The sequence below is a fragment of the Symphalangus syndactylus genome, chromosome 5 (assembly GCF_028878055.3).
Source record: "Symphalangus syndactylus isolate Jambi chromosome 5, NHGRI_mSymSyn1-v2.1_pri, whole genome shotgun sequence".
Lineage (NCBI taxonomy): Eukaryota > Metazoa > Chordata > Mammalia > Primates > Hylobatidae > Symphalangus > Symphalangus syndactylus.
Window position 1 is genome coordinate 135,378,013 of NC_072427.2, and position 18,810 is coordinate 135,396,822.

Genomic DNA, 18,810 nt, shown 5'->3' on the forward strand with positions numbered 1-18,810 from the left:
AAAGGCAACAGGGAAGGGAGTCATTTGGCATAATATTCTAAGATAGTAGAAACAAGTTTGACTATATAAAATAACAATAAACGTAAGTGGACAAAATTGCTAGTTTAAAGGCAGAGATTTTTCAGTTTGGATATTTTTTGAAAAATCTAAATATGAGATCTTGATAACAGGTATTCCTAATTCATGAGGAAGTGTTAATGATGGTAAAAGAATAAGAAGCAATTTAAAAAAATCTTGTAGCTGTATAAATAATAGCCCAAATAGATTTACACAAACATCATTACGGATAGAGTTTTCTACATATTGATATAAGTATATCAACCTAAAAGATACAATGATTATAAAATAATGGATTTAATAGGTATAAAATATATAAACAAAAGTCCGTAGAATTATTGTCACTAGAGGAAATTTCAACATATCTTTGTTTCTCAATTATTATAGGTCAAGTAGTCAAAATATGAGCAAGGACATAAAAGATCTGAATAACACAATTAACAAGACTGACCTCTTAGATACATATGAAATTCATATAAAATTCTACATCTGGTTGGGCATGGTGGCTCATGCCTGTAATCCCAGCAGTTTGTGGGGCCAAGGCAGGTGTATCACGAGGTCAGGAGTTCAAGACCAGCCTGACCAATACAGTGAAACCCTGTCTTTACTAAAAATACAAAAATTAGCCAGGCGTGGTGTCATGTGCCTGTAATCCCAGCTACTCAGGAGGCTGAGGCAGGAGAATCACTTGAATCTGGTTGGCAGAGGTTACAGTGAGCCGAGATTGCTCCACTGCATTCTAGCCTGGGTGAGTGAGACTCTGTCTCAAAAAAAAAAAAAAAAAAAAAAATCCACATCAAACAATTCAAAGAATATGCATTTTTCTCAAGTACATGAGGGAGAATTACAAAAATTGATGATACTTTTGGACATAAAAATGTCCCAACAGTACACATGGACACAAAGAAGTGAACAATAGATGCTGAGGCCTACTTGAGGGTAGAAGGTAGGAGGAGGGTGAAGTCTAAAAAAGTACCTGTTGATAACTGTGATTATTATCTGAGTGCTGAAATAATCTGTACACCAAACTCCCATGACACACAATTTACCTATGTAACAAACCTGCATATGTACCCCCTGAACCTAAAATAAAAGTTGAAAAGAAAAAGAGAACTCAACAAGTTTCAAAAAGTAGGTATCATACAGACAATATCTGCCACAGTGCAACTATGGCAGGCACTGGTAAAAAACATTTTTGAATAAGAATCCCCATATATTTGGGGCAAATCTTATTTTAAATAACTTGTGTATTAATTAAGAAATTATAGTGGAATTTTAAGTAGAAGTTTAGAACTGGTAAGACACGAGATTAGTGAATACGATTTAAAAAAATATACTGGGACTTTTGGGTGCTACTTTTGCAGAAAAGAAAGTTGGAGGGCATCATTTTTTTTCTAACATCAAGTAAAACACTAAACCGACTGAAAAAGCAACAATTCTTGGATCCCTAAAAGAGATGAGGACATGTGGCAAACCACTGTCTCCAAGATTGGAGATGGAGAGACAAAGTAAATATAAGGAGTAACAGCTTCTTGGAGCAGAAATTCATAAACAGAAACCAGAAAGGAAATAGTGCTAGGGTAAAAAAGAAAAAAAAAAATGTACTATAATTGAATTGCTAGAGCCTCAGGTTGGACAAGTCTGAGGGCTAATAACTCCAGGGGGACCAATTTGAGGACCCCATTTTTTGATGATTTTCTCTTCAGGAGCTCGACCTGCATCTTATAGTAAATGTTGGAGAAAAATCTTCTCATTCTAGCAGAGTGAAAGAGAAAGCAATCATTTTGAAATAGGCCAGAGCACTTTGTTTTTAATAGGGATTATGAGACTTGCCCTCAGGAAAAACTAATTAATTGGAGCCTCATAAGCTCTGGTGTTATCTGAGCTTAACTGACCTGAGGTAAAGGAAATACCCAACTTCAGCCAGTTCTAGCCTATCATATTACAGAGAGAAATATTCAATTCTAGCCCACTCTAGCAATCCTATCCTGCCTAGGGAGAAAAACATTTTTTAAAAAATTGACACTTTGGGAAGACGAAGCGGGTGGATTGCGAGGTCAGGAGTTCAAGACCAGCCTGGCCAAGATGGTGAAACCCTGTCTCTACTAAAAAATACAAAAAAATTAGCTGGGTGTGGTGTCGGGTGCCTGTAATCTCAGCTACCGGGAGGCTGAGGCAGAGAATTGCTTGAACCAGGGAGGGAGAGGCTGCAGTGAGCTGAGATCACACCACTGCATTCTAGCCTGGGCAACAGAGTGAGACTCCATCTCAAAAAAAAAAAAAAAAAAAAAAAAAATTGAGAAGCATTTGTGAAATTTATGGTCCAGAGTCAGAGGTTCATTCAAAGACTGATACCTAAGCTTAGAACTGTAGGATGCCTCTTCTCCAGACTGTGCCTTACCAACACATTATTGAAGGCATATGTATAGTAGGTTTTTACCCAATACAGCCTCCCTTGCTATCAAGGAAATATTACAAGTCACCTAAAAGGCAAATAACACAATTAGAAGAGACAGAGCAAGAATCAGGACCAAACTCAGATATGGCAGAGATGTTGGAATTATCAGACTGGGAATTTAAAATGACTATGAGCAATATACTAAGGGCTGTAGCAGTAAAAGAGACAGTATGCAAGAAGAGATGAGCAATTTAAGCTGAGATAAAAATTCTAAGAAAGAACCAAAAACAAATGCTAGAGATCAAAATATTGTAGCAGAAATAAATAATTCCTTTGACAAGCATATTAGTATTCTTGGCATACCTGAGAAAAGGATATATGAGCTTCAGAATATACCAATTAAAATCTGCAAAAGTAAAAAGCAAAATGAACAAAGACAGAAAAATATCAGAAGAAAATACCCAAAAGCTAAGGGATAACTACAACAGTAGCAACATGCACATAATAGGGACACCCTAAAAAGAGAATATGAAACAGAAGAAATATTTGAAACAATAATAACTGAGAATTTCCCCAAATTTATGTCAGACAACATACCACAGATCTTGGAAGTTCATAGAAAAACAAGCAGAATAAATGCTTTAAAGAATCCACCTAGGAATATCATTTTCAAACTACACAAAATCAAAGACAAGGGGAAAAAAAGTCCCAAAAGAAATCAGAGGGAAAATAAAATACCTATCCTTACTTACATAGGAACAAAGATAAGAATTGCATTTGACTTCTCAGAAACCATGCCAGCACAAAAAGAGTGGAATAAAAATATGTAAAGCATTGACAGAAAACAACAACCCAAAATTATGAAACCTGTGCAATTATCTTCTAACATGAAAGAAAAATAAGGATTTCTCAAATAAACAAAAATTAAAGGAATTTCTTGTCAGACTTGCCTTGCAAGATGTTAAGAGCAGTTTTTTAGAGAAAGAGAAAATAATATAGATCAGAAGCTCAAAACTTCATAAGAACAGGGAGACACTGCAGAAAATAAGTGAAGGTAAATTAAAAAGTTTTTTAATTAATTGATCTAAGAAATAACAGTTATTCAAAATAATAATATCTACAATGTATTTGATTATGTATGCTTACACTAAAATAAAAAGAATGACACAATGATGCAATAAATGGGAGAGAAGAATAAAAATACTTGGTTTTGCAAGTTACACTACTCATGAAGCAGTATGGTGTAATTTGAAAGTAAACTTGAAATAGTTGTAAATATATCTTACAAGCACCAGGGCAACTACTATATAATTCAAAGAAGAAATATAACAAATATGCTAAGAAAGGAGAAAAAATATTAATGGTATTATATAAAATGCTCATTTGAAACCACAAAAAGCACAAAAAGAGTGGAATACAAACATAGAAACAAAGAACATAGAAATACAGTAAGAAGTATGGTAGATATTAATTCAACTAAAGTCATGTACCACATAATGACATTTTAGTTATCAGTGGACTGCATATATGATAGTTGTCCCATTAGATTATAGCACCATATTTTACTGTAGTTTTTCTATGTTTAGATACAAATTTACTTATTGTGTTACAATTCCTGCAGTATTTAGTACAATAACGGCTGTAAAGGTTTGTAGCCTCAAAGCAATAGGCTATAACATATAGCCTAGGTGTATAGCAGGCTAATCTATCTAGGCTTGTGTAAGTACAGTCTATGATGTTTGCAAAATTAAAAAATTTGTCTGACAATGCACTTCTCAGAATGCATTCCTGTCATTTAATGTTCCATGACTGTATATTAATAATGAACTTTAATATCAATGATCTAAATGCACCAAATAAAAGATACAAGGTGACAGTAAATCAAGTAACAAGGCCAGCTATATGTTGTATACATGACACCCACTTTAAATATAAAAACACATATAGATTAAAAGTAAATGGATGGAGAAAAATATTCTATGCTAACAATAATCAAAAGAAGTCAGGAATAGCTAAATTAATTTCAGACACAGCAAACTTCAAAGCAAGGAAAGTTATCAGAGGTTAAAAATAGGTGAGAGGAGGCATTACAGAATAATAAGGACATCAGTTCTCAAAAAAGATATAATACTCCTTAACATATATGCACCCAACAACAGAGCATCAAATTCTATGAAGTAAAAACTGCTAGAACTGCAAGGAGAAATAGATGAATACACTATCATAGTTGGAGACATCAATACTCCTCTGTGGGAAGGGAACAAATCCAGCAGGCAGAAACAGATAGAAAATAGTTGACCTTAATAACACCATTAATCAACTGGATATAATTAACATCTATATATTACTTTATAACTTCATGTATTATATCCAACAACAGTAGAATAGACATTCTTAAGCTCACATGGAACATTCACCAAGAGAGACCACATTCTAAGACATAAAATATATCTTATCCAATTTATTTTCAAAAAGAAGTGATAGCATTTGTTCTCAGACAACAATAGAATTAAAGTAGAATCAATAACAGAAATAGCTGGAAAAATCTCCAAACATGTAGAGACTAAATAACACATTTTTAAGTAACACTTAGGTCAAAGGAAATCTCAAGATAAATTTTTAAATATTTTGACTAAATAAAACTAAAAATACAATTAATCAAAATTTGTGGCAGGTAGCAAAAGCAATGCTTAGAGGAAAATTTATTGCACTGAATATATATGTGAGAAAAGAGGAAAGATTTAAAATCAGTATTTAAGTTTCTACCTTAGGAAACTCGGAAAAAAACAGCAAATGAAATTCAAAGCAAGAAGAAGAAAGTTAATAATAAAAATTAAAACATAAGTCAATGACATTAAAAATAGGAACTCAATAGAGAAAATATACACGACCAAAGACTTGTTCTTTAGAAAGATCCATAAAATTTACAGGCTTCTAACCAGGTTAACTAACGGAAAAAAAAAGAGAGTGAATACTAACTACCAATATCAGAAATAACAGAGAGGATACCACTACAAATCCCACAGACATTAAAAGGATAATAATGAAATACTATGAAAAAACTATACCTGCAATTATAATAACCTAAATTAAATCGACCAATTTCCCAAAATAAACAATCTACTCAAACTCTTACAAGAAAAAAATTGATGATCTGAATTAGGCCTTTATCTGTTTAAGAAATTAGATTGTCAAGTAATAACCTTCAAAAACAGAAAGAATGGGCCAAGCGTGGTGGCTCATGGCTGTAATCCCAGCACTTTGGGAGGCCAAGGTAGGCTGATCCTGAGTTCAGGAGATCGAGACCATCCTGGCTAACACAGTGAAACCCCATCTCTAGTAAAAATACAAAAAATTAGCAAAGCGTGGTGGTGGGTGCCTGTAGTCCCAGCTACTCAGGAGGCTGAGGCAGGAGAATGGCACGAACCAGGGAGGCAGAGGTTGCAGTGAGCTGAGATAGCGCCACTGCACTCCAACCTGGGTAACAGAGCGAGACTCCATCTCAAAAAAACAAAACAAAACAAAAAACAGAAAGAATAAGGCCCAGATAGCTTCACTGGTGAATTATACCAAACATTTAAGAAACATGTTATACTAATTGTATACAACCTTCTTCACAGGATAAAAGCATCGGAAATACTTTCTATCTTATTCCATGAGGCCAGCATTACCCTGATACTAAAATCCAAGATATTACAATAACAAAAAAATGTAGACTGATATCACTCATGAACATAGATGTAAAAATCCTCAACAAATATTAGTAAAAAAAATTCAATAACACATGAAACATAAAATAATTAAATACTATGATAAAATGGGATTTTTTCCAGGTATGCATGGCTGGTTCAATGTATGAAAATCAATTCACGTAATCTATCACATAAACTTAATTTGAAAAGAAGCTATCATTTATAATAGTGATATGTTTTGGCTGTGTCCCCACTGAAATCTCATCTTAACTTGTAGCTCCCATAACCCCCATGTATCATGGGAGGGACCCAGTGGGAGCTAACTTTATCATGGGGATGGGTTTTTCCTATGCTGTTCTTGTGATAGTGAATAAGTCTCACAAGATCTGATTATTTTATAAAGCACAGTTCTCCTGTACACACTCTTTTGCCTGCTGCCATGTAAGACGTACCTTTGCTCCTCTGCCTTTCACCATGATTGTGAGGCCTCCCTTGCCATTTGAAATTGTGAGTCCATTAAACTTATTTTTCTTTATAAATTACCCAGTCTTCAGTATTTCTTCCTAGCAGCATGAGAATGGAATAATACAGTAAATTGGTACTGAGGTAGTGGGGCATTGCTACAGGATACCTGATAATGGGGAAGCAGCTTTGGAACTAGGTAATGGGCAGAAGCTGGAACAGTTTGGAGGACTCAGAAGAAGACAGGAAAATGTGGGAAAGTTTGAACTTCCTAGAGAATTGTTGAATGGCTTTTATCAAAACACTGATACTGATACGGACAATAAAGTCCAGGCTGAGTGGTACCAGATAAAGGTGAGAAACTTTTTGGAAACTAGAGCAAATGTGATTCTTGTTATTCTGTAGCAAAGAGACTGGCAGAATTTTGCCCCTGCCCTAGAGATCTGTGGAACTTTGACCTTGAGAGAGATGATTTAGGGTATCTGGTGGAAGAAATTTCTAAGCAGCAAAGTGTTCAAGAGGAAGCAGAGCATAAAAGTGTGAAAGATTTGCAGCCTGGCAATGCAGTAGGAAAGAAAAACCCATTTTCTGGGGGGATATTCAAGCAGGCAGCAGAAATTTGAATAAGTAATGAGGAGACAAATGTTAATTGCCAAGACAATGGGGAAAATGTCTCCAGGGCACATCAGAGACCTTGGGAGCAGCCACGCCCATCACAGGTCTAGAGGTCTAAAAGGGAAAAATGGTTTCCTGAGCCTGGTCCAGGGCCCCCCTACTGTGTGCAGTCTCATGACTTGGTGCCCTGCATTCCAGCCACTCCAGCCATGGCTAAAAGGGGCCAAGATACAGCTTGGACTGTGGCTTCAGAGGGTAAAAGCCCCATGCCTTGGAAGCTTCCACATGGTGTTGAGCTTACAGGTGCACAGAAGTCAAGAAGTGAAGTTTGGGAACCTCCACCTAGATTTCAGAGGATGTATGGAAATGCTTGGATGTCAGGCGGAGGTGTGCTTCAAGGGTGAAGCCCTCATGGAGAAATTTCACTATGGCAGTCAGAAGGGAAATGTGGGGCGAGAGCTCCCACAAACTGTCCCCACTGGGGCACTGCTTAGTGGATCTGTGAGAAGAGGGCCACGATCCTCCAGACCCCAGAATGGTAGATCCACTGACACTGTGGATTGCACTGTGCACATGGAAAAGCCACAGACACCCAATGCCAGCTGATGAAAGCAGGTGGGAGGAGGGTTGTTCCCTTAAAAGCCACAGGGGTGGAGCTGCCCAAGACTGAGGGACCCACCTCTTGCATCAGTCATTCAGCTTATACACACTGAGCACTGATGTTTGCCAGAGAGAACAGTGAATCAAACACCTATGTTTTCATGGAGCTTAATTTATGGTATAGAGAGATAGATGATAAATAAATTACATATATATTATATATATAATATAGGATAAATACATATATTATATATCATAATATATATTATGATATATATACATATATAATCATTACCCTACCTAAGGTTATATTATATATAACTTGTTACTCTACCAAAAGTTATATTATATACAACCTATATATAATTATATATATATTCTCCATGTATATGAAGACTATATATATAGTTTACAACCTATATATGTATATATACAACCTATATATAATTATATATATACTCCATGTATATGAAGACTACACATATAGTTTATATATATGTTTACTATATATACACACTTTCTCCATGTATATGAATACATATACAGTTTATATGTTTACTATATACACACATATATAGTTTGATATATAAATACATATATTTATATGTGTATATATGTATTATATCTATGTATGCATTTATATATTATATATGTGTATATATATTTATATATTTTTACATGCACATATATAATATATAAATATATATAAATATAATACATATACACATGTATACAATATAGACATGTTTACTATGTATGTATATACATATATAAGCTATATATGTATATAGCTTATATATGTATATACATATATAGCTTATATATGTATATGTGTACACATATGTTTACTATATATACATGAATATATACATATATTGTATACATACATTATATATAGTATATAAAATAGAGTATATAAACTTATTTAAACACAAACTGTGTGTGTGAATATATATATACACACACACTTTATGATATAGAGAGATAGATGATAAACTACATATATGTAATACATATTACATAAATTACATATGTAAATATATGTAATATACATGTAATTTATTTATCATCTATCTCTCTATACCATAAAGTGTGTGTATATATATGCACACAGTTTGTGTGTATAAATATGCACACAGTTTGTGTGTATATAATAGTTTACATACTCTATTTTATATACTATATATAGTGTATATATGCAATATATGTATATACTCATGTATATATAGTAAACATATATGTGTACAATATACATACATAAACTATATATGTATATACATACATAGTAAACATGTATATATGTGTGTATATGTATATGTGTGTATATATATTTATATATCAAACTATATATGTGTGTATATATAGTAAACATATATAAACTATATATATATATTCTTCATATACACGGAGAATATATACATGTAATGTTATATATAATATAACCTTAGGTAGAATAATGACCCTTAAAGACATCCAGGTCCTAATCTCCAGAACTTGTAAATATGTTAGGTAACATGGCAAGGAGATATTAAAATTGCACATGGAATTAAGGTTGCTAAACAGATGACTTAAAATAAAGAGAATGACTTGACCTGGCCTAGTGAATCCATTGTAATCACAAGCCTCCTTTAAATGTGAAAGAAGTATCCATGTGATGTGGACATCACTAGCTTTGAACACGGGAAAGGGCCATGAGCCAAGGAATTCAGACAGACTCTAGAAACTGGAGAAGACAAAGAAATGTATTGTCCCTAGAATTTTCAGAAACATGGTTTTGCCAACACCCTGAGTTTAGTTCACTGACACTCATTTCTGATTTCTGGATTTTAGATCTCTAAGATAATTTTTTTTTTGTTTTACGCCATTAAACACACATGTGCGCAAACACGCACTTCTACACAAGTGCGTTTTGGGGTCTTAGTGTCAGCTGGTGATAAATACCATAAAAATCAAGCTGGTTAAAGAGTTATGGATAGGGAATGCTATTTTATATGGGGTGTTCAGGAGTAAAGAAATCTTTAAACAGAGATCTGAATGACATGAAAGCACAAGACATCTGGAAGAAGAACGTTTTAGAAGAGGAACAAGGAAGTGCAAAATTCCCCAAGTCAGAAGTGTGCTTGGCATGTTTGAGAAATAGCAAAAAGGCCACTATGGCCGGAGAAAAGAGACCCAGAATAAAACCTGTGGGATATGGATCTTGGTGGCAGTTACATATGCGGAGTGATTATTCCAGAAAGGGAGTGAAAATGAAGGCAGAAAGGGGAGACTTTTTCTTTCGCTCTATTTTTTTTTAATAATCATTACTTTTTTGTTGTTAAAGATTTTCATTACAATATAGGGGTACAGGTAATTTGAAGAGCAGAAAAGACAAGTGTAATGAAGTATACACTGGCAGATTCTATGTAACATAGTTGGTTCAATACAAAAAACTGAGGGAAAATAATCAAATAATGGTAGAAAATAATCAAAGTATGTCATTTTATTTAAATGGGTTTGTAATCTACTTGTGCTTTTATACATTTCCGTCCACTGAGTCTGTATATGCAAGTCACTAACAACATGTGTATTAGTGTGCACACATGCAGGTAAACCAAGTCCCATGGTTGTTTGATACTGAATAATATGGAATAAGGTATATCATTAAATAGGCCGCACCGCTTAAGGGTACTAATAGTACGAAAGTCCACAGCTACTTTAGCAATGTGAAACAGAGTTGAGAGCATGGAATTTGGAATCAGACTGCCTGAATTCAGACCTTGGCTCCATCTTTTACCAGCTGTGAGAACTAGGGAAATTCATTTGCCTTTCTATACCTAGGTTTTTTTCATCTGCAAAGGGAGATAATAGCATCTGGTTGATGGAACTGTGGTAGGAAGAAAATCTATTAACACAAACAAAACACTAGCACAGTATCTCATATATAGTAAGTTCTCAACAAATGTTAGCCACTATTATTGTTCCTCTCACCATCTCTTTTTATGTTGCTGAATTAGATCTATTTTTACTATAGTTTTAATTATCTCTGTCTGTATGTGCGCATACTCCTAATTCACAAGATTTCAAAATTATTAAGATTTTTGGTAATTATTTTTACTGAAACAGTACTTTGTTGATAGTCTGATGTCTCAAACTTCATAAAAAATTAAAATACTGATTATTTAAAAATTTTATCGCATCACATTTTTGTTCCTCATGAATACAAAGTAGGCACAGAAATGCAACTAAATTCAACTGCAGACACACAAGTCTTTACAAAATTGTTGTAATGTGATTGTTGAGGTTAATATTCTTTCAATGTTAATAATTTAACTTAGTGAAAAGATTTCTTTAAACATCACTTGTAGATATGATTAATCAATTTAGCAATGTTTTCGATGATGTTAACCTTATTCAAATATTTTCGCCTAGAACTGGCTTTTTTTTTTTTTTTTTTTTTTTGAGATGGCATCTCGCTCTGTCACCCAGCCTGGAGTGGAGTGGCGGGATCTCGGCTCACTTCAACCTCTGCCTCCCGGGTACAAGTGACTCTTCTGCCTCAGCCTCCTAAGTAGCTGGAACTACAGGCGTGTGCCACCATGCCTGGATAATTTTTGTATTTTTAGTAGAGACAGGGTTTCATCATATTGGCCAGGCTGGTCTCGAACTCCTAACCTTGTGATCTGCCAGCCTCGACCTCCCAAAGTGCTGGGATTACAGGCGTGAGCCACCGCACCCGGCCTGGCTTCTTTATTGGACTGCAGGTAATGTGCCTTACGTACACTGCTATCTTCCTAACTCCTAGCTTCTATTCCAAATATGCTTTAAGGGATTATTCTGGAAATCTTATTTCTTCTGCCAGTTTGTCGTCACTTTGCTATGCACATGAAAGTGAAATCACTGTAACACTCAGTATTTAAAAGTAAAAATAATTAAGCCCATTATATTACCCTTAGACAATAGAAGGTAATTCACTTGCATTAGCCAATACTTTTTCCTTATGATTGCCATTCTGCTGAAATATTATTCAAATATTTCATCACAATAGACTTTACCAGATATCTCAGAAAACAAACAAACTCTATGTTCCCTGGACAAAGTTAAAAGGAACCCTGTTTAACATTATTGCAAGTGAATTCTGTGAAAGGAAATAAACACTTGGGACCCCAATTTACTATGCCAAAAGAAACAAAATTAAGCTGAGTCACCAAAAGCGGCTTTTTCTTTTGTTCCTAAGCAGACAGCTACAGGTAAAAGGTTAAATATCTCCAGCAGTAGGTATTCTATGTTCACTTTATCTTGTTTAAAGTGTCAGTTTACTAAGTGCAAGATGAATACATAGTTGACTATTTACCTACCTGCTCATTTTTCTCTGGCAACCTGTGGATTCAGAATTGTGACCATACCCTCACCTCTCTTTCCCCTTCAACCTATTTTTCCTCTTTAAATACTGAAGCCGTCAAAATCGTCTTTTGAGAAAGGCACAGGTCTGTCTCCCCCGTGCATCCTTAACCTTTGCAAAATAAACTTCTCAAGTGATTAAGACCTGTCTCTCATACCTTTTGATTTACAAATTTGTAAATTGGTGACCAAGGGAAGGACTCTTAGTGGAGATGGCCCTAACCTTTGACAAGGCTCCTATGGGTGCCAGGTACAAGCTTGAGATATCTTCATTGCTCACACTGTCAGAGACATGTGAACCAGAGCAACTCCATCCTGAATAGAGGCTGGATAAAATGAGGCTGAAACCTACTGGGCTGCAGTCCCCGACAATTAAGGCATTGTAAGTCACAGGATGAGACAGAAGTTCAGCACAGAATAAAGGTCACAAAGACCTTGCTGATAAAACAGGTTGCAGTAAAGGAGCTGGCCAAAACCCACCAAAACCAAATGGCGACAGAGTGACTTCTGGTCATCCTCACTGCTACACTCCCACCAGCGCCATGACAGTTTATAAATGCCATGGCAACATCAGCAAATTACCCTATACGGTCTACAAAGGGGAGGCATGAATAATCCACCCCTTGTTTAGCATATCATCAAGAAATAACCATAAAAATGGGTAACCAGCAGCCCTCGGGGCTGCTCTGTCTGTGGAATAGCCATTCTTTTATTCCTTTACTTTCTTAATAAACTTGCTTTCACTTTTCACTGTGGACTTGCCCTGAATTCCTTCTTGAGCAAGATCCAAGAACCCTCTCTTGCGGTCTGGATTGGGACCCCTTTCCTGTAACAAAACCAATTGCACATTTTGCCAAGGTCAGGGGGCTCCCACTGCAGAGAGAATGCCTGATCTCTCAAAATTTGGTTAAGATCTAAGATTTATTTTGTTGTGCAACACCTTTTCTGGAGTTTCATTTGCTTCGAACAAAGAAGGAGAGTTTTCCTGCTCCATGATGATGAAGGAGACCAACAACTCCTTTCTGAAGTTTCAGCCCACTTCCCACAGGGAAGGTGAGTTTGAGTGTTTCCCTGCTTCTAGGATGGTAGAGAGCAGTGTTGAGCCTGGGCCCCATTCCTAGGCAGTAGCTGAATTGTAATTTTTGTCTTGGAAATTCTCCTTAATTACTAAAAGTTAAGATTAGCAACTAGCTGGCCTTAATTTCTCCTTACCATTAGAGCACTCAGTGATCCTATAAATTGTACAATTGTTTGTTTGTTTGACTTAACTGATTTTTGTTTGTTTGTTTTTGTTGTTTCAGTCTTTTTCCCATTAGGTTTGACCAACTCTACCCGACATGGTCAAAGCCAAAGAAAAGTTCCAAATTATGGGGAAAAAGCCTACTGAGTTGATTAAATTCCTGCCTCTGTAAAAGGAAAGAAAAATTTTAAAACAACCAGCAAAAGGAAAAAAATACATTGATTACCTGAGGGACTTTTATGTACATAACAGGGCCATTTATTCCTAGCCAAGCCAAGATGAAAGAGCAATGGTGGTTATCCCATGCTGTAGTTCAGTAGCTAAGATTCTGCCCTTTTTCACCATGACAGCCTGGGTTTGGTTCCTAAATCCAATCTTTTCTGGGTTGATACTTGTGTTACTTTTGAAATATCAGCAGTTTGTCACAGCTAAAATATGGTAATGAAATTTAAAAGGATGTATTTAGTTCCATGGTTAAAAATCAGCTTAATTAAACGCTAATATCCAAGATGTGTGGCTTTAATTGTTCTATGAAACCAAGAATTTTCATTTATCACCAGGAACACACTCTTTCTATATCTAACTAATTCAAGTACGGTTTACATTAGTTTTGATTGCATGTTATCTAAATGTACTCCTCATAGGAAAAAGCTAACATAATGTAGAAGACCTTTTTTATTCTTTTTGTTAACTTGTCTAACAGATTTTACATTTATCAAAATAATTCCTATGTTATTCTTATTAAGTTTTTATTTGCTTAGAAAAATTGAGATTTACAAATTTTAAAAATTAAGGTTATTACGTCCATTTTACTTTCTGTATTGCTTTTAAAGTCCTAATTCTATTAAGTTTTCATGGTTTTTCTTTTCTTTCTTTCTTCCTGCTTTTTTTTTTTTTTTTTTTTTTTTGAGACAGAGTCTTGCTTTGTCACCCAGGCTGGAGTGCAGTGCCAGAATCTCGACTCACTGCAACCTCTACCTCCCAAATCCAAGCAATTCTCCTGTCTCAGCTTTCTGAGCAGCTGGGATTACAGATGCATACCACCATGTCTGGCTAATTTTTGTATATTTATTAATAGAGTCTGGGTTTCACCATGTTGGCCAGGCTGGTCTTAAAGTCCAGACCACAAGTCATCTGCCTGCCTTGGCATCCCAAAGTACTTGAATTACAAGCATGAGCCACCGTGCCCAGCCTATTCTGTTAAATTAAAGGGCTTTTACTTCTGGGTCTAAAAAGCACACCAAGTCCTGCTAAATCTTAAACCGTAACACCAGTCAAACCCTCATCTTCAGACCCAGGAAAAGATGATAATCAAAATAAACTGCATTCATGAGACACAGCACCAGAAATTAAAACTGCTGAACCCCTCTAATCCCAGGGACTGTCACAGAAGACATGCATCTGTTAAATTATAAGGGCCAATTTTGAGAGATAAACTTAGTTCAGAGTTTCCATATAAATTACACATTAATATTACAGGTTGATGAAAGACCAGCATCAGGGCCCCTGTGTTAGATAAACAAGGTTCTTATAGCATTAACCCATTTTTTTAATTTAAAAAAACATTAAAAGATTATTTAAAGGTTTATGGAAATTATAGCTTATGGTCAAAATGATTAAAATTTAATAGATTTGTTTATAAGATTTGAGAGACAGATTTAATTGGCCTCATGCAGTCTCTCTTAGGGCTCATCGTTTGGGAAATTAAGTCTCCTCTCTCAAAAAATAAGGATTTTTGGCTTTTTAAAAAAAACTTTGAGTTATCACTTTGACTAAATGAATGATTTATTTTACAATGACCTATGAGCCTATATTATCATATTAAGTATTTTAAACTTCTGACATTTGACAGACTTTCCAAATTTTGTAAAATTAGTACTTTGACTTCATATATTTATTAATAATAGATCTCCGGAAGTCCAAAAGAGACATATTTGACTTATTTGGTATAGTAAAGTCATACAGGAAGCACTGTCAAATAAACAATGACATTTAACCTTCTTTGGATTATATTATATTTATGTGAATGTGTAATCATTATGTGTTCCAAAAATATATGCCATTCCTGTGATTCTAATATGTCTTAGTAGATGTTGTCAGTAGTAATTATGATTATTATGTAAAATTGCTGTATGCCACAGAAGAAAACAAATTTACTTGTCAATGGCGTCTTTAACCATGGCTGTTCTAAGATTTTGTCATTCACAATTTTTTTTTTACTTTAATCCTTTCATAGGACAGTTTGTAATCAGCTATAGAACTCTGAGGAGTACTCTTAAAAAATAAGTTTTTGATAAATTTAGATATAGCATCATTGGGATAGGAAAATTTCTATACATAAAAATTTTCCATTAACTTATTTTAGTTTGAAAATATAAAACCCATTCTACCTTGAATCCATTGCAGCGTCTTGTTTTCTTTTTCTCTGAAGATTCTGACTCTGCTGTTTTATTCAAATGTTGATGTTGGTCCATGATTAAACTACAGATACCACGTGAATGTTTTTAATTGTTGCTGATGCTTGGTTTGAAATGATCACCTGTTAAAAAAGAAAAAGTATAATTTATTTTACTTTAACAATATACAATTTAAAATAGGAAAAGCCACAAGCTCAATACCAATCAATCAATCATTCTCTAATATTCACTCAGGGCCTGCTATTTCCTGACCACAGGACTGGGTCAATGCTGGACACAGAGGAGGAAAGACAGACACAAACTCCTAGCCTAAACAGATTATAATTTACTTAGAAAAACAATTTTCATAGAGAGAAATTTGAAACAAGTAAATAATATAAAACCACACACTAGATTGTATGAACAACAATTTTAAATTATAGAAATTAAAATTTTTATATTTTCTACATATCCAGATTACAAGATTTATGAAAGGAAATTTGTTTATGTTATCCTTATAGGTTTATAAAATGCCAAATGATGACTTGCACATACTGGATACTCAAAATGGGTTGAAAAATAATGTAAATAATAGTAATTAGGATAGCCTCAGTCAGTTTCATAGAGGAGATGCCTATGGAACAAGGCTGAAAAAGCAGATAAAGTTTGGATTTGTTTAAAAGAGCAAAATGTATTCCAAGTATCTCTCAGAGAGACTCTGATCATGCTTGACCTTACCATCATCATGATCTTACTGTATTTAGGGTTTATCCATTTATTTTTCAAGAGAAAATACATGCATGTAGTTGAAAATGCAAAAAAAAAAAAGAAAAGGCAAACATTCTTCTTATAACCTTTGTCCCCTTATCCAGAAATCTGGTATGCATTTTTTTTTTTTTTTTTTTTTTTTTGAGATGGAGTCTTGCTCTGTCTCCCAGGCTGGAGTGCAGTAGCGTGATCTCGGCTCACTGTAAGCTCTGCCTCCCAGGTTCACGCCATTCTCCTGCCTCAGCCTCCCGAGTAGCTGGGACCACAGGCGCAGGTGCATGCCACAACGCCCAGCTAATTTTTTTGTATTTTTAGTAGAGACGGGGTTTCACTGTGTTAGCCAGCATGGTCTCGATCTCCTGACCTCCTGATCCACCCACCTCGGCCTCCCAAAGTGCTGGGATTACAGGCGTGAACCACCGCACCCAGCCTTAATATGCATTTTTAATTAAATACATATTTTCCCTTTTAATGTAAATGTAAGCATAACAGTACCACTGCATGCTACCTTTTTATCTTCTGTATATACTTTATATTAATAAAAGTCCTCCTCATTTTGCTTATGGTAGCAGCATATTCTGTTGTTCATAATATATGTAACTAGTTCTATATTGATAACTATTTAGCTTATATCTAATTATTTCATATTAGAAAATGTTCTTAATATGTTATATGTCATTTTATTTATGTGTGGTCATATCTGTAGGATAAATTCCTACAAGTGAAGTTTTGAAGTCAAAGAGAAATCATAAGTTTGAGAGTTATTAAGCCCCTATTTTAAAGACCAGTAAAATGAGTCAACTTTTTACATCAGTTGACTCTTTTATATAGAACAGTGGAATATTTATAAGGTTTAGAGATGTATTCTTGTTCATACATATGTGCATAACACATATTTATGCATATAAAGTATATAAGCAGATACATAACATAGATATAGGTATATGTTATGTATATAGCATATATACGTAGATATATGCTATGTAGATATATGCTATGTAGCTGCTTATATAGATACCTTAGATATGTAAATGTCTAAGTATATAAATATCAAAGCTATCTATATAAGCATCCGATTTGTAATAGGATACTGATTATATAATATGTGTGATATAGGTTATATGTACAATTGATTCTCACTTTTTGCAATAATTACATTCCATAAAGTTGCTGGGAAAACTGAATTTGCAAATATTAATCCATCATTCCTAGAAGAGATACAGCGTTAGGTGACTGTGCGGCTTTGGTCTATTTTCATCAACGGATCAATACATAACTTAATATATAATGTTTTACGTATGTTTTTGTTTAAAGACACTTAATATATACTGTTGATTCATTAACATTGAATTAGTGGCCAATAACACTGTAGTTCATGCCTGAAGGAAACTTACATAGCATATGTACCTCTTCTGTCAGGCACTCTTGGAGGTGGGAACACGGGACAACACTTCAGGGCTATGCTTGAAGTCCATTTAAAACAGTAAACTCAGCATCGCAAAGCACAACTATGGAAACAATGTGGCGATAAATACACCGTGAAGTTTATAGTATGGGAGCTGAGACAGGAAGGCAGAGCTTCACTTTGTTCCACTTCAATCCAAAACAGAGCAACTCAAATTTTTCACCACTCTGCTCATGCGTGCCAATGGTCACAAAAGCCCAGCAGTATTAATTTTGGTGTCACAAATAAATTTTAGTGTTTAGACAAATTTTCTAATATAGAATCTGTGAATAATGAAGGTCTACTGCATATTTTATGCATTAATTTACTCAACAAGGGTTTACTGATTCTCTATATTATAAATGTATAAAACCATAAGTATATATCATGCATATTTAGTGGATAATGCATGAATATGGAAAAATCAACATCTGAAGATATTATCACTTATGTATATGCAAGTGTATATAAATACACTCATGAATGGTGAAACCCATACCTATGTATCTCTAAGAGAAGTTCGATTATTCCACTTTTTGTATGTGTTTTGTTGGTGAGGTGAGGAAAAAAATCAATAATTTGGTGGTCTCAAGGTAATAAGCAGCCCCTCAATAAATTTACACCACTTTTTCCACGAATATCTCTTTCTGTTTCTTCATAAAAGTTGGAAAATATTTTTTACCAATTAATTCTATAATTGCAAATATTTTTGAATGACTTGCAAGGTAGATAGTCTTCCTTCAGCTTTAGTTTTCTTT

The 18,810-nt window shown here is 34.6% G+C and overlaps 1 protein-coding gene across 1 annotated transcript in view; it reads right to left on the reverse strand.

Moving 5' to 3' along the window:
• LOC129481899 (solute carrier organic anion transporter family member 1B3) overlaps window positions 1-18,810 on the reverse strand; it is a 96,642-nt gene that overhangs the window by 73,054 nt on the left and 4,778 nt on the right. Inside the window, exon 3 of the mRNA XM_063640754.1 lies at window positions 15,835-15,983. Coding sequence (XP_063496824.1) covers window positions 15,835-15,918 — 84 coding nt within the window. The 5' untranslated portion in view covers window positions 15,919-15,983. The remainder of the gene's footprint in view (window positions 1-15,834; window positions 15,984-18,810) is intronic.